Source organism: Typopeltis vanoorti, chromosome 10 (genome assembly GCF_054136105.1).
Source record: "Typopeltis vanoorti isolate ZY-2024b chromosome 10, IOZ_Tvanoo_1.0, whole genome shotgun sequence".
Lineage (NCBI taxonomy): Eukaryota > Metazoa > Arthropoda > Arachnida > Uropygi > Thelyphonidae > Typopeltis > Typopeltis vanoorti.
The window spans coordinates 87166049-87185512 of record NC_143558.1 but is presented as its reverse complement, the minus strand read 5'-3'; the positions used below and the strand labels follow the sequence as shown (position 1 = coordinate 87185512).

General features: G+C 36.1%; 1 protein-coding gene across 2 annotated transcripts in view; it reads right to left on the bottom strand.

The window, feature by feature from the left end:
• The window catches only part of LOC150102568 (golgin subfamily A member 5-like), a 358953-nt gene that overhangs the window by 87789 nt on the left and 251700 nt on the right, over window positions 1-19464 (bottom strand). For both annotated transcript variants that reach the window (XM_090399729.1, XM_090399728.1), the window contains exon 11: window positions 14495-14564. In XM_090399729.1, the coding sequence (XP_090255855.1) occupies window positions 14495-14564 (70 nt within the window). The remainder of the gene's footprint in view (window positions 1-14494; window positions 14565-19464) is intronic.

Below are 19464 nucleotides of genomic sequence, written 5' to 3'. Positions count from 1 at the left end.
GCCACTGACATTAATTCCCTCAACATGATTAAGTCTGGCTGTATTAGACTCATGTTTTGTTTCAAACAAGAACTTCGATGGTTTATTACATCTCTTCTGCGTCAGGCAGGTTCATTTTTACAACATTTTTATTTTGTGCACCATACTACTTTGAATGTTTTTAGTTAAATTTTATTTAAAAATATATATATTTGTGAACTTTCTTAATGATAAAGGAAATCTTAAAGGCAAATTTAAATTGCTTTTGAAAATTTGCTTCACAAAATTTGATTTGTTTCTGCACTTAATGACTGCATTATGAATAGGTCAGGCCATGTATTTTCTGTAAATGAAAATTTGAAATAAGATGTTAGGATAATATATTTAGTTAGATATTGTAATGCATGGAAGTTAGATACCATGTTTGGCACTACAATAAAACTTTGTTTATTTTGCATGTATGCAGTAATGAGTCTATGAGAGGAGAGAGTTGTGTTTCATCATACAGGATGATTTTCATTCCAGTTATCTCTAATTACGCCAACTATCACTAAATATGGAAGGAGGAGAGGACACATGGGAGGAAGGAATTGGAGTTTATGTGGTTATTAAGGGATAACTATCTGCGACAGCACGTAATGGAAAATACTAGGGGTCATAGAGTGCTTGACCTATTAATTGCACCTGAGAATTTGGCTGTAACGAATATGACCACGTTGCCACCAATTGGTGAAAGTGATCATAGGGTCTTGACTTAGGAGGTGGCTAAAGGTGTGGAATTTACAATTAAGATAGGGTACATGTGGAATTATCAGGCTGGTAAGCATGACAAGCTTAGGAGTTTGATTGGTTCAGTGGCATGGCATGTAAAACTACAATGGCTAGATGTTGATAGCGCATGGGAGGCAGTTAAGCAATGACTGACTGTATACCTAGAGTCCGAATAATAAATCAAGTAGGGGTTAAATGGATGAATAACACCATTAAGCTTGAGCTGCAATAAAAGAAACAACTATGGAGGGAATTTAAGGAGAAAGGTGACTGGCAGGCACATGAACGGTATAAAGCGCAGGCCAGAAGGGTAACGAGTGTGGTAAGAAAAGCAAAAACAGATTATGAAAGAACATTAACCATGCAGGCTAAAGAGAATCCCAAACAGTTTTTTGATATGTTGCAAGTAAAAGAAAAAATGTATGTGGCAGAATAATTTTAAAGAATGCCGATGGTAGGTAGGTAACCGAATCAGTTGATATAGTTGAATTACTGAGCAAGCACTTTGAAAGAGTATATCATCCAGGTGGCCATTTGTTCACTGAACTAATTTTTCTCAAATTTATCTGTATTTTTTTTACTACAGATAATAATTTATCTGTGGTCTGTTTTATTTCAATCCCATATATATGATCCACAAGTTAAAATTGGTTTGAATACTGTCTTGCATGCAATTGCAGGAATGAATGAACCAATAGATTATATGGGAATTGTGGTGAATGAAGTGGAGGTGAATAGTCTATTACAAAACCTCAATGTGAATACATCTGTGGGATTGGATGGTATACCAGCTCATGTTGTACATGAAGCAGTTAAAGAATTGTCAGTGCCCTTGACCATTTTGTTTAATTTGAGTCTCGAGTCTCGGTTAGTCCCAAGGGGGTGGAAAGAGGGGAAAATAGTTCCACTATATAAAGGAGGTTCCAAGACTGCTGTTGTAAATTACCAACCAATTAGCTTATAAGGAATCATTGCCAAGGTCTTGGAGAAATTAGTCAAGAGAAAAATACAGGATTGGATAGATGAAAATAGGATACTGTATGGGAGACAACATGGTTTTGTGAAGTGTAGATCATGTCTCAGTAACTTGCTCACGTTTTATAACACAGTGACAGCTGAACTGGACAAGGGTAATGGGTTTACAGTGATTCTACTGGACCTTGCTAAGGCCTTTGACAGGATACCACATGGAATTCTAATCAGTAAACTGCAGCATATGGGGATGGATATAGGGTTGGTGAGATGGATAGGAGGGTGGTTGATGGAGAGATATCAGAGAGTAGTTTATTCCGGAGTAGAGTCCAAAACACGGCCTGTGACTAGTGGTGTGGGGGGGGTTCTGTTCTTGGACCACTACTTTTCAATTTGTTCATTAACGATATAGGAAAGGATCTGAGAGGAAGTGTTCACTTGTTTGCTGATGATGCAAAGTTGGATAGAGCAATTGTGAGTGCACAGATTGTCAAAATTTTGCAAGATGATTTGGATAGTTTGGAGGACTGGGCTAAGGAAAATGGATGTCAATTAAATGTGGCAAAGTGTAAGGTTATGCATTTTGAGGTGAAAAGATTAGCAGCAGTATTTCACATTGGTGGAACCGTACTCCAGGAGATTGATGAGGCCAGGGATTTGGAGTGTTGGTGGATAGAGAGTTGAAGTTTAGGGAGTACATTGCAAAAGTGGCTAAATCAGCTCATCAAATCACTTGGTTGCTGAAAAATACTTTAACAAGCAGAGACAAACAAGTTTTTGTTCCTCTGTATTGAGCCTTGATAAGACCCCATCTAGACTACTGTGCCCAGATATGGAAGCCAGGGGTTCTTCTTGATGGAGGTGGAGAGGATCCAGAGACGAGTGACCAAGATGATAGCAGGTCTATGGAATGAACATTATGAGAACAGGTTGAAGATTTGTGGGATGCAGAAATTGGTTGATAGGTGGAAAAGGGGTGTATGATTGAGATATTCAAATTACAGAAAGGTTTCTATAAGATTAATTCAGAAGATATTTTTGAGAATAGGGGCCATACATGGAAGCTGGGCAAGAATGTGGTTAGCAAGGGTGTTACAGCTAGCTTTTTTACTTGGAGAGTGGTGAATGAGTGGAATAAGCTGCCAGAGTCAGTTGTGGGTGCCATGACTGTGAATGAGTTCAAGACGAGGTATGATAGATACTGTGTGAATGTCGAATAGTTGTTCTTGGCATGCTGTTAGGGCCTCCCTCGATGAGTCTGTCACCTCCTTGGAGTTGCCCGTAATAATAATAATAATACTGGTCTCTGTACTGTATATATAGTCTGTGAGAGGGAACTTGTTTTGCATTATACAAGGTCATCTGCATAAATGCAAATAACAATTTGTCACTTTAAACGTGTGGACAGACTTATGTGTTCATAGAACATGTTGTTTATTATTTTAACGGTATAATAGAACACAGAAACTAAGTAAATAATTAATTTATTAACTTGATGCTGATATTTCGCTGGTATTATAACCAGCATCTTCAGAGCACAAAAACATTGGCCACTGTTGGCCAAAGCCCAACGCATCTATAAATGAGCGAGTGTAGCGCTTTTACGTGAACAGATTAACACCACTCGCCGGGAATTAGCACAAGCAAATACAACCATCAGCGCATTACGAGAATCACTACATAATATTCTAAATACGGAACTTTGGCAGATCTTAGAGAACATCACTGACGCAACGGCAAAAAAAGAATTCGACAGAGTCAAAAACCAGCACCAAAATAAGTTCGAAAATCTACAACAACGGAACACCATACAATGACTGCAATTACGACAAGACCTCGTCGTCGTGAATCTATCGTCACTCACCTTAAGCAAAGAAGCCACGACTGCTTTAAGTCGAGGGCACAACTTTGCCATAACTCCCAAGTAAGTTCCAAAAGCCGAAATAATGGCGTCCATCGAACGAGGAATATACGACCTGCCTCCAACAATAGCTAACAACATACATTTAGATGTGGCCAACATCCTAATCAAGTCCAAGCCTCCCAAAAATAATATCCCACATAAGGAATTCATTACTATAAAAGAGCTACACAACAACAGCCAGATTACCATAACAAAAGCAGACAAAGGGAATGCAAATGTGGTGATGGACACAACAGAATATGAAAACAAAATGCACACATTGTTACAAGATCAGTCAACATACAAAATTATAGAATGCAATCCCACCAACACACAAAAGAATAAGGCACGTAAATTATTAAAAAAAGTCACTTCCTGGCCCAAAGACACAGTTAACAAACTCAAACCCTTCCATGTTAAAACACCGAGGATCTATGGATCACCAAAAATTCACAAACCAGGCACACCCCTACGCCCAATTGTGGACAGTATAAATAGTCCTATATACAAACTGGCTAGACATTTAGCGAAGCTACTAGCCACTCTCAATAACAATTCTCCCTCCTTTGTCAAAAATTCAGCACACCTAAAAAGCATCTTACAACACCTTACCCTAAAAAGCTCAGACTTAATAGTAAGCTTTGACATCACTTCACTATTCACAAATGTACCACTAATAGAAACCCTCAATCTACTGAAGTCACACTTCCCCCCTGATATATTTGAACTATTCAAATTCACAATACATGCAGGATATTTCACATGGAAAGGAAAATATACAAACAAATTGATGGGACAGCCATGGGCTCCCCCCCTTCCCCCCCAGCCAACTTTTACATAGAACACCTGGAAAAACAAGCAATCAATACAGCCACTCTCAAACCAACAATTTGGCTATGCTATGTTGATGATGTGCTTGCTATTTGGCCACATGGCCCTGAGACATTGAAAACATTCTTAGCATATTTAAATAGCCAACATCCAAAAATCCACTTTACTATGGAACTGGAAGCCAACAACTGTCTGCCCTTCCTGGATACACTCATCACACGTCTCCCAGATGGTTCCTTATCATTTTCAGTTTTTAGAAAACCGACACATACAGGCAGATACTTACACAAACAATCACACCATCATCCTTCTCAACAATATGGCATATTAAAAATGCTAACCCATAGAGCGAGAGCAATCTGTTCCAATGACAAGGCTCTTACTGCTGAACTGACTCACTTACGCCACACCTTCTTGGCCAACAGCTACAATCCACATAAAATAAACAAAATACTAAACACTCCTAAGAAACCCCTCCCACCATCCACCACAGAGAACTATAACAAAACAGTCACCATCCCTTACATTAAAGGCACATCCGAAAAGATCTCAAGAATTCTCAATAAACATAAACTATGCACTACATTCAGACCATGTAGCAAATTAGCCACCCTCATCCGCTCACCCAAGGACAGCATTCCTCCTTTATCACATCCAGGAGTCTACCAAGTACCCTGCTCTCGCAATCAAGCCTACTACGGTCAAACAGGAAGAACTGTGAATATCCGCATCAGCGAACATAAACGATACGTCCGGAATTATCATTATGGGAAGTCGGGCCTAGCAGACCATGCTCTGGATACCCCTGCACACAGGATCAACTGGAAAAACACAAAAGTACTACACAGAAACCCGTATAAATCAGAGATATTCTTCTTAGAGGCGACAGAAGCCCTAAAACACACTCCAAATCTCAACAAATATGGCTGTATTAACTTGCCGAAGATCTGGGAGACAGTCATATTAAGAAAAAACTAGCACTTTTCTAGGACTCTAGTAAAATATGATAGCTTTTTTTTTTTTTTTTCAGATAGAGGGCGCCAAAATCAGGACTCTTGTCTTTGTGTTGCTGCTACAATTTTGTTAAAGTACACCATGTTGTTTTAGTCTCGCGTATTGTGACAAACAGTATTTTTGTGCTCTGAAGATGCTGGTTATAATACCAGCGAAATATCAGCATCAAGTTAATAAATTAATTATTTACTTAGTTTCTGTGTTCTATTATACTGTTAAAATAATAAACAACAATTTGTCACTTTATATATAACTAACTGTCTCTGTACTCATTTAGTGACAGAATAAAGCTACTTGATTTTCTTGGGTCAACAGTATGGAGTCTTCAGGAGAGAATGTTTTTTTCACTATACAGGGACAATTTCATTCCAGTTTTCTTAAAGAAGAGACACAGTGGGCTAAAATCATTTATTCCTGTGAATAAAAATGAATCCATCTATGTTTTATAAAACAAGTACTGAATCTGCTTGTGGAGTGGAGCTAATTTTTTTGCCTTCTTTCCACTCCTTACGAATCTTACCCACTGCAAGACTTTCATTAAATATACAAGTCAATGGTTCGTGTGAAAAACTGAACAAAATATGTACTTATATCGACAGATCAAGGGCATAGCTAACTACTCTGCACATTACTTAAAAATATGTGGTGATATGCCACTCATTCCCACATCCTGATTAACATCTAACTCAATGAAAAACTGATATACCTCTGATTTGTTCACTTCCAATTCTCCTAATCTTTGTCTCCCTTCTACAAATTGCCCAGGAGTTGTTAAAGTATGGGAATTACATCAGGAGTTGTTAAAGCATGGGAAAAGTTGGTGAAAGGTAAATTACAACACTGGGTGGATAGGAATGCAATTCTTAATAGTGGGCAGCATGGCTTTGTAAAGGTTAGGTCCTGTCTTAGTAACTTATTGAGACCTGGTTGACAGAAAATAATACACAGATAGGATATAGATAGGGAAGATAGGGGAATAGGACAGGAAGTGGTGGGGTTTTGCTGATGATAGCTGAAGAATTACAACCAACAAAATTAGAAGTTAAAGAGAATTTTAGGTCTGGGGAGATGGTTTGTTTGAGGCTGTATGGCGTGAGATAGAGGCCAAATGAACAAAATATGTACTGCTATAAACCAGAGGCCACAGGATGATGTAGATACCATGTATCGGCAGATTAGCACAATGAGTGTACAGGCCAAATAATCATTATGGGGATTGGAGGGAGGAAAGTGCATGACAAGATGGAAATGGAATTCATATAGTTGCAAAGGGATAATTACATGAAACGTTACAGAGGGGACAAGGAGTTTGAGAGTGTTGGATCTGATAATAGCATCAAAAGATACATCCATAACCAAGGCAGACACTCTACCTCCAATTGGGGAGAGTGATTATGTAAGATGACTCCTAGGTCTGCAGATTATGCAGTCTTATTCTGGGAAGTTGCCAAACATGAGGAATTCTTTGTCAATAAAGAGTTTATGTTGAACTATAAAGCTGATAATTATGACAGACTTAGGAGTCATCTTGGAGTAGTGCTATGGCTTGAGAAGTCACAAGGAAAGAATATCAACAGTGCATAGGAAGTGGTCAGAGATTGTTTGAGAGAAGCAGTATCAGACTGCATACACAAGATCAGGGGAATAAACCAAGTTTGGATTAAGTGGATGAGTAGAGATATAAAGCAAGAACTGCAAAAAAAAAAAAATAAAATAAAATAAAAAAATAAAAAACAGAGGGAATATAAAGAAAAAAGGTGATCAGTACAAAGTGCAAGCAAGGAGGGTGAATAGTATGATAAAAAAAGGCCAAATCAGATTATGAGAGAAAATTAGCTGAGCAGACCAAGGTAAATAAAAAAAAAAAGTTTTTTTTTTTTTTTTGATATGCAACAAGTGATAAATAGTTGAGTTGCTGAGTGATCATTTTGCAAAGGTGTATCATTCAGGTGGAGATTTTGCAGTTGCTGATGTGACAGAGATGCATTTAAAAATTGAGGTAAATGAACAGAAGGTGCTCAGCATAATGAAAAATATCAGTGTGAATACAGAAGTGTGATCAAACGGCATGTCAGCCTGTGTACTACGTCAATGTGAAAATGAATTGGCATCGCTCTGATGAAATTGTTCAAATCTGTCTCAGCTCTCTCAAGCTTAAAAGGGAGTAGAAAGCAAGTAAGATGATTCCATTACATAAAGGTTGCTTTAAGACAGCAGTACCAACCTACAGACCAATTAATGTATCAGGAGTGGTTGTTAAAGTATTCAAAAAGTTGGTTAAAGGTAAAATCCAACAGTGGATGGATAGGAATGTGATACTCTACAGTGGCAGCATGGCTTTGTAAAGGTTAGGTCCTGTCTTAGTAACTTATTCACATTTTATAATAAAGTGAGCAGAAATGGATAAAGGAAATGGCAACACCATGAATTACTGGAATTTTCAAAGGTGTTTAACAGAACACCACATGGAAAACTATTACATTAGTTGAGCAAATGGGAATGAATGTGAAGCTAGTAGCATGGATAAGGGATGACATGGAAAACTATTAGTTGAGCAAAAGGGAATGAATATAAAGCTAGTAACATGGATAAGGGATGACATGGAAAACTATTAGTTGAGCAAAAGGGAATGAATGTAAAGCTAGTAACATGGATAAGGGATGGCTGCCAGACAGACACCGGAGAGTAGTATATGGTGGAGTGGAAGCTAGGAGAATGACAGTGACTAGTGGAGTACCTAAGGTTCTGTAATAAGGCTACATCTCTTTAATTTGTAAATTAGTGATTCAGTTGTTTGCTGATGATGCAAAATTAGGGATGGCAATAGTAAATAGTGATGTAGATATTTTGCAGGACGATTTAAATAAATTGGCACTGTCGACAAAGGATAATGATTGTCAATTAAATGTTGCAAAATGTAAGGTTATGCACTTTGGGTTGAAAAGGTTGCATACGGTGTATGAAATTGATGGCACTATATAACTGAGGTTCAGAAGCATATTACAAAAATTGGTAAAATGGCTCACAGGATTATTTCAATGTTGAAAAGCATGATAACATGTAAAGATAGGTAAGTTATTATCCCTCTTTATAAGGCAATGATTTGACTGCATCTTGTCTACTGTACACAGATTTTGTACACCTGGGTTTTTTTGGGATCCAGGAGGTGGCAGAGAAGAGTGATGAAGCTGGTGAATGCTCTGTGGGTCCGTTGAATACTTGCTCCCTTTGAGAATAGGTTGAAGGTTTGTGAGTTACAAAAGTTTAGTTGATTAGGTGGAAAAGAGGGGGAACATGATAGATACTTTAAAGATATTAAAAGAGATTTATAAAATTGATACAAAGAAAAATTTTCAATATATGACAAGTGGTCAGAGAACTAGGGGTCATCTGTGGAAGTGGTGTAGGAATGTGGTCAGTAGGGCTGTGCTGACCACATATTTTGCATGAAGTTGTGAGTTCCCTGACAGTGAATGATATTAAGGAGAAGCATGATAGGTTTTGGGTGTATAATAGTTATTTGAGTCTTCCACGATGAGTCTCCAGACTCCATGGAGAAACTGTATAATAATAATAATAATAATAATGATATAAACTGACGAAGTGCTCGTTCAATAATTCCGCAATATTCTTTGCAACGATACTCTGCTGCCACGACTATCCACTAGTGTCAACCTGCCATAACTGTTCTTCCTCGTGCTCACCATATAGCGGAAGAATTTCCCTGAATTAATATCGACCAGATCAGGTTAGTTATTTATACTTTGCACACATATCTCTTTCCTTATCCTCATAAGTGTTTAATTATGCCGATCATAGTAGCAAATATTTATGTCTGGAGATTATAGGATCACACATGCAATTTGCTATGATCCCAGAAACTTACTAAATACAAATAATACACTATTAGAAATTATTAGTAATTCACTTGTCTTTAATGAAAGTATTTCTATTCACACTTGTTCTTTTATTCCCTTATAATGATCTGCAAGAGAAGGATGTTTGGAGTGCATGGGCGATAAGTCAAGGGGTATCCGAAAGAAGTAATATCACACTATATATACAAGGTCAGGAGGGTAAATCAGGGAGGACTTTGATGGATGAATAGCATCATTAAGCATGAGTTGCAAACAAAGCAAATGGTGTGGAGGGTATATAAGGAGAAAGGTTACCAGGTAACTCATGAACAGTACAAGGACCAGAGAAGAAAACTGACTAGTATGGTAAGGAAAGCAAAATCAGATTATGAAAAGAAATTAGCTGAACAAGTGAAAGAAAATCCCAGAGTTTTTTCATTACGTGGCAAGTAGAAAGAAGAATGACTATGGAGGAATAACATTAATGAATAATTAACATTAAGGGAACTGGAGATGTCTTTGGCTAAGCTCTTAAATTTAAGTCTTGGCTCTGGCAAAGCCTCAGGAGAATGGAAGGAGAACAAAATAATTTCATTCTATAAAGGAGGATCTAACTCTGTGGTAGCAAATTGTACACCAATCAGTATCTCAAGGGTGGTGGTAAAGGTAATAGAAAAGTTTGTCACTTGAGCATGGGTAAATTATTTAGTAACCGACTAACTTTTAATTACAGAGTGACTGAGTCAGATAAAAAGAATAGCTACACAATGATACTGCTAGATTTTGCAAAGTTATTTGATAGGATACCACATTGATCTCTGTTACACAAATTGCAACAAATGGGAATGGATAGAAAACTGGTGATATGTATAATAGGGTGACTGATAGACAGATATCAAAAGGTAGTATATGGAGTAGCAGAATCCAGCAGGTGACCAGTGGTGTGCTGCAGGGCTCTGTTCTTGGACCAGTGCTGTTTAATTTTTATATAAGTGATATAGGAATTAATTTGAAGGGAGAGATATATTCAGTTGTTTGCTGATTATGCAAAATTGGTAGTGTAATAAAGTTAAGGGGGATAGTAAATCCCGTATTATTTTACGGCCGGGTACAAAACTCGGAGATCGAAATCTAAGAGTTTCATGCCGAAAAACTATCAGCGAGTCTAAGCATAAGTCATCACTTGGGTAGTGCAACACTATATAAACGAGTTGCCATAGTGTTGTACTACCCAAGTGATGACTTATGCTTGGACTCACCGATAGTTTTTCGGCATGAAACTCTTAGATTCCGATCTCCGAGTTTTGTACCCGGCTGTAAAATAATACGGGATTTACTATCCCCCCCTTAACTTATGTTGCCGGAAAAATAGCCCCTTGGCTCTTTATGGCAGTGTAATAGTTTCAAGGTGATGTAGAGAGTTTACAGGATGATTTAAAAAGGCTGACAGTATAGATAAAACATAAGGATGTCAACTGAATGTAGAAAAGTGCAAAGTTATGCATTTTGGGATACAAAGATTACAAGCTGTGTATCACATTGAAGGAACTGTTACTCCAGCAACTGATGAAGCAAGGGATTTGTTGGGAAGGGGGGATAGTGGTATATAAAAAGCTGAAGTTTAGAGGGCATACTGGTAAAATAGGTAGGGTGCTCACAGGATTACTTGGTAAATGAAGAACACACTAACAAGCAGAAATAAGGGAGTTATCATTCCTCTTCATAAAGCCTTGATACAACCACATCTGCATTACTGTGCTCAACCACAAGAAACCCAAGTGACTTGAGCACAGTAATCCCAATGTGGTTGTATCAAAGCTTTATGAAAAAGAATGATAACTTCCTTATCATCTCTGCTTGTTACGTGTTCTTCAATAACCAAGTAATCCTGTGAGCCACCCTAGCAATATGCCCTCTAAACTTTACTCTCTGTGTATTATTATCCTCCTTCCCAAATCCTGACTTCATGAATTTTCTGGAGAACAGTTTCCAAAATGTGATACACAGGTTGTAATTTTTGTATCTCAAAATGCATAACTTTGCACTTTTCCACATTAAATTGATATCCATTATGTTTTACCCATACTGTCAGCCTATTTCATCATCCTGCAAGCTCTGTATGTCACATGTTACCTATTATGCTAAATTGCTCTGGATTAGAGATCCAGAGTAATTTAATAATAAAGTGTGACACCTTTTGGCAACTCATATATGGAAATATGACTTCTGCATTACTTCAACCTTAGTATCACCTCTGGGTCTGGCTTCCACTGAAGAGATCTCAATAAAGGTCAAAACCGGTCTGGGTAGTGATCCTTCCCATAATGCACAGCATTATACATGTCTGCAAAGAGATGTGCATTATGGGATACTAAGGCACATGATGTAAAGTCATACCACCTTTACCACGAGTTGTCCCAGTCCTGAAAATACTTCGGGCGCACGAACTTTGTTTGCTTACACTTGGTTTAAAGGATTAAACCAAGTATATAATTTCTTAGTATCTCTAATTGATTGATAATTTGTTACATTGGCTTTTAGTACAACATTGGACATCTTTGAGGCATTTATCTAGACATTTTCATTACTATAATGAATTGAGTTTCTCACATTGAAAGTCGGCTGTTTTTCAAAACTCATAAAACTTCAGAAATATGTTGTGTATTTGAAGTAATGCAGTACCTGTTTAAGATGGTGCTTACTACATTATTTGGATGAAATGAAAAATCTAATAAAACATACTACGTTTAGGAACTTTTGAACATTACGATCTCTACTTGATATGACACATACACCACAAATATAAACCCAGTTAGCACTAACCTCAATTGCATTTATTCATTCAACTTTACTGTACAGTGTACACTTTCACAGTTCTGCCAGTAGATCTCTTCGAATTATAGCAAATAAAATGGTTCAGTGTGAGGAGACGATTGCATAAAATTTCCATCTATTATTATTCATCGACAGAGGAAGTTGTTTAAGGGGTCTTACTAATTAACACTGATCTGTACCTATCAACAATGTAAATCTCAGACATGTAGGCCTGAACACCAGAATTGACAAGCAGATAATGGGAGGTGATAGACAGTGGCTAATTTGGTTTGAAGGACAGTAGAAAACAAAACTGGGATTTCAACTTGAGAAATTGCTGATTTCAAGATTTCAAGTAATAAAGTTGTGGATATGTTGAATTCCTCAGATATTTACTGAGGAACTGAAACAGAAGGGTGTGTATATTTGTCAAAAATTGTTTTATTTTAATATAAAAAAAAAGAAGAAGAAAAAAGTAAAAACTCCTTATGCAACATTGCTACTGTAGATGAAAGCTGGGTGCATCATTTCAAGGTTGAGAACAAGAAGCAGATTTGCTTTGCAACTGCACCTTCAATAAAATATGAAGAGAAGGTTTTCAAGATGTCTGGAGTAATTAATCTAAAAGATTATTAAATGGAATGAGCAGTAACAGTCCAGTAGTAGAAAATATTCAAGAGGAATTCATTACGAGTACATATCAATACTTGAGGCAGAAAAAAACATTAAAAATCTGAAATTTGGAAAGGCAGTTGAAATAAGTGATATTCAACCAGAGACACTCAAATAGGGAGGTATAAAAGTTGTACAGTGGCTCTACTGCATAGTTCAGAAAGCCTGGTTAGAAGGTTGAATTACAGATGACTGAAGTAGAGCTCTCATAGTATCTATGTATAAAAAAGCAAACTGAATGTAAGAATGGCAGTTGTTGTTTTATGCCATTCAGTTGTTTTCAGCTCTTTTTGATCTTGTGAACAAAAACTATCGAACCCACTTGGCCTCTTGTCCTTTGTTTCAGCAGTTGTGAGTTCAAGTTGGTAAGTTCTTTTATGTTGTCAATCCAACTCTTTTATGGTCTTCCTCTTCTCATTCTCTCAATCTTCCCCAATATATGTCCAAAGTACAAAGCCAAGTGCTGAAATATTTCCTTTGTATTAATACTATAAAATCCTTTTAGTAACTTAAATATTTCTATCATATCCCCCTTTTGTTGCTTATCAATCAACTTTCACAACCCACAAACTATCCTCAGATGGAGCATTCCACAGAACACTTACCATCTTCGTGACTTGCCTCTGAATCTTCTCTATTACTTTCTTTACAAAGGCGTTTTACAGGATACCACAAGTTTGCTGAACTTTGTTAATAATCAGGTATGACACCTTTTGGCAATTCATATATGGAAATATGACTTCTGCATTACTTCAACTTTAGTATTACCTCTGGGTCTGGCTCCCACTGAAGAGACCTCAATAAAGGTCGAAACCCTTTCCATAATGATAGCATTATACATGTCAGCAAGATGTGCTTTGCATTATGGGATACTAAGGCAAGTGATGTGAAGTCATACCACCTTTACCATGAATTGTCAGAGTCCTGAAAATACTTCAGGTGCAAACTTTATTTGCTTACACTTGGATAAAGGATTAAATCAAGTATATAATTTCTTGGTATCTTTAATTTACATTATAATCAAGTGAAAAAACTTCCAATAACAAATTATCCCTTTTTCTAACCAGAGTTTACTCTTAGTACACTGTAAATAAACTGTATACAACAGGGGGGGGGGAGGAGGCTCTTTATTCTGAATTTCTCTCAATTCCACTGTTTCTAAAATAATGGAGACAAAGAGCTCAGTCAATTTTGACACCATATATAAAAAATTCTTAGCTAATTATCAACTACTATCATAGGTTCTGTCCATAAATGGCAATCTCATTTCTCAACAATTTTTCCCAAAAGTAAAAGAACATTACTTAGATAAGATTAGATAAAGAAGACAGATTATAGAAAGAAGCAGTGCAGTGGAGCCTATTAATAAGCAGAAAGCTTTCATCTGGCAGATTCATATATATCTATCTAAACATTGGTAGGGAGGATTACTACACAGGTGATTATGCTGAGAAATAATTATGAACTGTAGAATGAAGTTCAAATAAAGTATATCCCTTTCCCCTATGAAATAGCTATTGCCAATGCCAAAAAGTAAATAAATAAATAAAAATAAAAGAATAAAAATTTAGGTATATTATTTTTCATTATGCCCTCATTTATAAACTGATCAATGTCATTTGGGAAAAAAAGGGTTTAACTTAATTTAAGACTCTCAAGAATATTAATTTAAAATACTTACTCATATCAACAACTCCTATACTTAAAGCTGTAGCTTGCCTTCTAGAAGTATGCTGCTCTTTTAACTGTTGCTATAATTGGAATAAAGTTATTTATACATTTATATCCTATTAAAGAGAAAATTACAAATTTTTTGTATTTGAATATAAAAAACTGGCAATTCTTTTGTTCACTAAACTTTGAAACAAGATGCAGACTATGATAATGTTGATTTCTAGTCATTACAAAGCTAGCTGATTGCACTTTATAATCATAAAAACTCTGTGAATGCATTAGGTAGTGAATGAAATGGGGGTGCCATCTTTTTCTTTTTTTTCTAGAAATGTATTAATCCACGATAAATGGAGTTTTTTTTTGTTTTTTTTATACAGTGTAACCTTTGGGAAAGCATGATCATAGCCTGTCAAATCTTCCTTTTATCTCTCGCTTCAAGTAGTAGAGTTTGATGAAATCAACAGTTTCTTATTTTATCATTAATGCGTTATCAAATATTGCTTATCTTATTCATGTGACCGATCCTAAATTTACAGAAAAACATACCATCCAAGTCTTCTGACTGCTGATAACTTGCTATAAATATAAAATAACAAATAAATAGTCATTATATAGACCTTTTATTTACCAAATAGGATATGATATCAAGAATTCTTTTAGTCACAACTAACTTTTGAAAAGTCAAGGGAACAGGAGCAGTCTCTATCCTTAGTGTCACTGAAAGAAGTCTTTAATATCACTGATGGCTATCCATAATTTCAGCTGCAACAGGGCAGGAGTAGTAGTATTATGAGATGGGGTAGACAACTGTCCCATCTCATGATCCTAAACCTGAAATAGCCTGTTGCCTGACATAGCAAGAGTTTTATGGTCAATTTTTCTAAGATGCAGAGTTAAAATCTGAATTTCCATGAGTAAACACCCTACCTGCCTGCACCAAAATGGACTAACTCTGGAATCAGCTGGGAAAAACAAGAAAAGAAAAAGAAAAAGGAAAAAAAAAAAAAAAAAAATTTGTACTTCACGACTACAATCAAACCTTAAATGGTCTTTCTTCTGGTGATCTAATGTTATGGTACAAGAGACATTGCTAAAACCATGCACATATCAATTTAAAATAAGTAATCAAGTAAAATGAAACTAGTTTATAATTGTAATGATCATGGATATTTCACACTCAATATCTTGCAACATCATGAAGAGAACATTATCAAAAAAAAATTAATTAAAAAAAATAAATATTTAATTCAAACTTTTTAAAAGTATCAGGCATTATAAATAAATTTTCAAACCCAATTATGTACAAAAAAAACACACGAATAAGAATCTACAATACAGTAGCTAAACCTACTTTATGGCAGTGAGATATGGACAATAAAAAAAGCAGATGAAAGAAGAACTGAATCATCCAAAATGAAATTTCTGGGCAGAACTGAAGGATTCAACAATAATGGATAAAATGAAAAGCAGCAAAATCAGAAATAAAAAAAATTACAAACTCCCTAAATGAAACAGTCAATTGCTATAGAGAAAAATGGAAAGAACATATACTGAGAATAAATAGAAGCACGAAACCTAAACAAATTCTAAATTACCATCCAAAAGTACCCGATGTAAGACTCTTAAAAAGATGGAATTGAGTTCGGAACAGGCCATTTGGCCTATAAGCCTGGAAAGAAAGAAGAATATTTAAAAAGTTAACATATTTAAAACAATTTCGTATAATTGAGATAAACAAAGTTCATCTTTATAATTCTGTCTGTCTGTTTTCATTTCATTTTAAATATTAATATGAATGCTGAAAGTTATCCATCAATGAAATTTTGAGATACTGTTACTGATTATTTTATGCTGAAGCGTGTGATGTGAAATGAAAGTAACAGTATCATAGGAAGGTTAATGGATGCATAGCTTAGTTTCAAAAAATCCTCCTCTTTCTAAACAAAAGGTGTAACACTTTTTCACAGAGAACATGAGTGCCTCCATAGCATGATTTGGGACATTGCATCTGTCAAATGAAAAATACTTGAGTTTGATTCTTGTGAAATAAAAGAGGTGAATCTTTATATGGGCTCTTTCAGGTGAAGGTGAGTTTGCCAATTTCATACAGAGGTTGTAAGATTTTTCTCCTGGAAATACATATAAGCAAATTGCCCATGAAAACATACGCAATTTACAGACAAAAAATACTATTCTTGCTGGTGGTGGAGCATGGCATTGTGTATAGTAGTAGTGTCACTGTGTGCAGTTGAAGGACTAGGTAGTAGGGGGAGACAGTGAGATGTGTGCGTAATGGAGCAGAGTGCCCTCCCACTGAGTCCTTGGAGTCCTTGATGTATCATGTAATTTGCCTTTATAAAGATTGTATATACCCAGAAGGGAAAAAGCATTTGGTGCTTGGTTAACTGAAAATTCGAAGAAATCACTAACAGCACACGGATTTCAATTATTCATTTCATAGTCAATTCCACCATGAAAGATTAGTACTGGAAGTGGACTAAGATAATCAGAAAACCCTACTCCAGAGACTACACCTGCAACTTTATTAAGCCACTTTGGGATCTAATAAATGGGGCATCCTCCTCTCATAATGAAAAATTACTATGACACAAAGACATCCAAACCACAGCATCTAGACTAGAAAATAGAGATGCTATCTGCTTGGCCAAGAATTAAAATCTCTCTCTTTCTCTCTCTCTCTCTCTCTCTCTCACACACACACACACACAAATTTGTGAACAAAGACAGAATTTTTCATGCCAACTAGAGGTTCCACCAGCAGATGAGTGCCAAAATCTACACAATATCTACAGCTTTTAAATGTTCTATTCAAATTCAACAAATATTATTTTTAAATGAAAGAAAAAAAATTAAATAGATCATGTTTTATCATGCTGCACATGCCAAAAGTGTAGGTGTGAGTGTTATTGGGGGAAAAAAAATTAAAATACAACCAGGAAAAACTTCAGTATCTATTTAAGAAACATGTTGTCATAACATACATATAAATAATAATCCAAACATAATGGTCAATGTTGATAGGGACAAACTTCAGTGAGCAGCCTCCAACAATAGCTGCCCAATTTCACATTTTACAATCTCTCCTGCCAAAAAAAAAATAAATAAAATAAAAAGGTTGAATTTATACATCTGTGTTAATATAAGAGTGCAAAACAGAGAATGGCCAACTTGCAATTACCAATAAAAAATTTCCCTGTTGCATTTTGTGATATTAATTTGAGGTCTCAATGCACTGAATTCTGCAAATCACCCTATTCTCTCCAGCTAGATTTTCTACAGTCTAATTACCAAAACAGCAAAGCCCAGTACACCAAAAATAGGCTTCCTTTTCAAATTTTAAAGATCAAGCTTAAAGAGATGCCATAGAATTTGCGATAAGTAATAATTAATATAATTGAAAATTTATTTCTCATATTATTTTCTTGGTCATCTCCATGGAGTCAAAGACTCCTCGGAGGAGACCCAAACTAATCCTTATTCGCATTCTGTTACCTATTTTATACTTCTTATCAAACTTCTCCTTGAACTCATTAACCAAGGAAGCAACCTACAGCAATCCACTAGACTTCTCCACCCTCCAAGCAAAAAATCTAGTCCTCATGCTTCTTGCTAACCACACTTCTACAAAATTTCCATGGGTGAATGCTCCCGCTTTTCCATCTATCAGTTAGATGTTGACTGCAGACATTCACTCGCCTTCACAGAAAGCACTCCATATATCAACCTATATGGAGCGCTTTCTGTGCTTTCAGATCTGCAGAGAGCAATCCAGATGTGGCCTTATTAAAGCTGTATAAATAATAATAATAATGTCAATATATTCTTCAATATCAAAGTACTCTCCATAAGTTATTTTGGCCACACTTTTCAATATGCTTTCTAAACATAAACCCATAACCAATGACTCAAATACTAATCTCCTCAGCATCCTCAAAATAGAATGAACACAACTTAGTAAATTTAATGCCATAAAAACTCAGGCTTCACTTATTACTTGAAAGAAAATACTTTACTCTCACCTACTTCTGATAATGTTCCAATTTTCTTTCAAGTTCAGCTTTCTCTTTTTGGGCTGACTGTCACATCCCGTTCATCCTAGACATACATATTACAAATGCCTCCTCAGTCTCTGAAAATGTTCTTCATGTTCTTTTCCATTTAAAAGATTTCTTCTCTTCTGCTCAACTCCTAACTTTATAAGTCTCAGATGTGAACAATCTTGGAATACTATTCCTGTATTTGGGGTTGTACATAAAATCACCCTACAAAAAAGAATGATGATATAGAAGATGGTGATCTGAATTGACTACCCTATTCAATATTTTTGCTTGAGAGGCTAGATTGCCTCATGTATGCCTTCACACAAATTCACTTTCTTCCACTCTGATTGCTTAAGTTTCCCTGAATTTGCACATCAGCATGCTCGGTGAACAACTCTCTCTCTCCAGACCACACTACAAAAACCATTTAGATGCAATACATCGGCATTATACAAATCCTTCTTCTTTCCATCAAACAGAGACCACAGATCCACAAATCCTACATCATTCCTTCTGCACAATCTACATATAGACTTGGCTATCAATGCCTTCCTCCTCAGCTCATCTCCTATCACAGGCATGGTAGGAGATATACTATCTTCACCTTCTTGCTCTTCAGTTTTTCCTCTTCTAACAACTCCTTTACTTCCCCTCATAGAACACTTCTCGCTTCTCAAATCATTTGTACCAACCAACACAATCATCTCCTTCAACTGAACTTTTGCATCCAGATGGTGTGGCAAATATTGTGAATTTTTGCACAAGGAAAACATGATTTTGTCACACTTTCATTAAGCACTTCTCTGATTACTGAGTATCCATTCAAGCATGTATGAACTAGATCTACTACTGGCCAACACCCATACAATGTCCATCTCCAAACATGCCGAACAAACATCTCATCCTTCTCAACCTT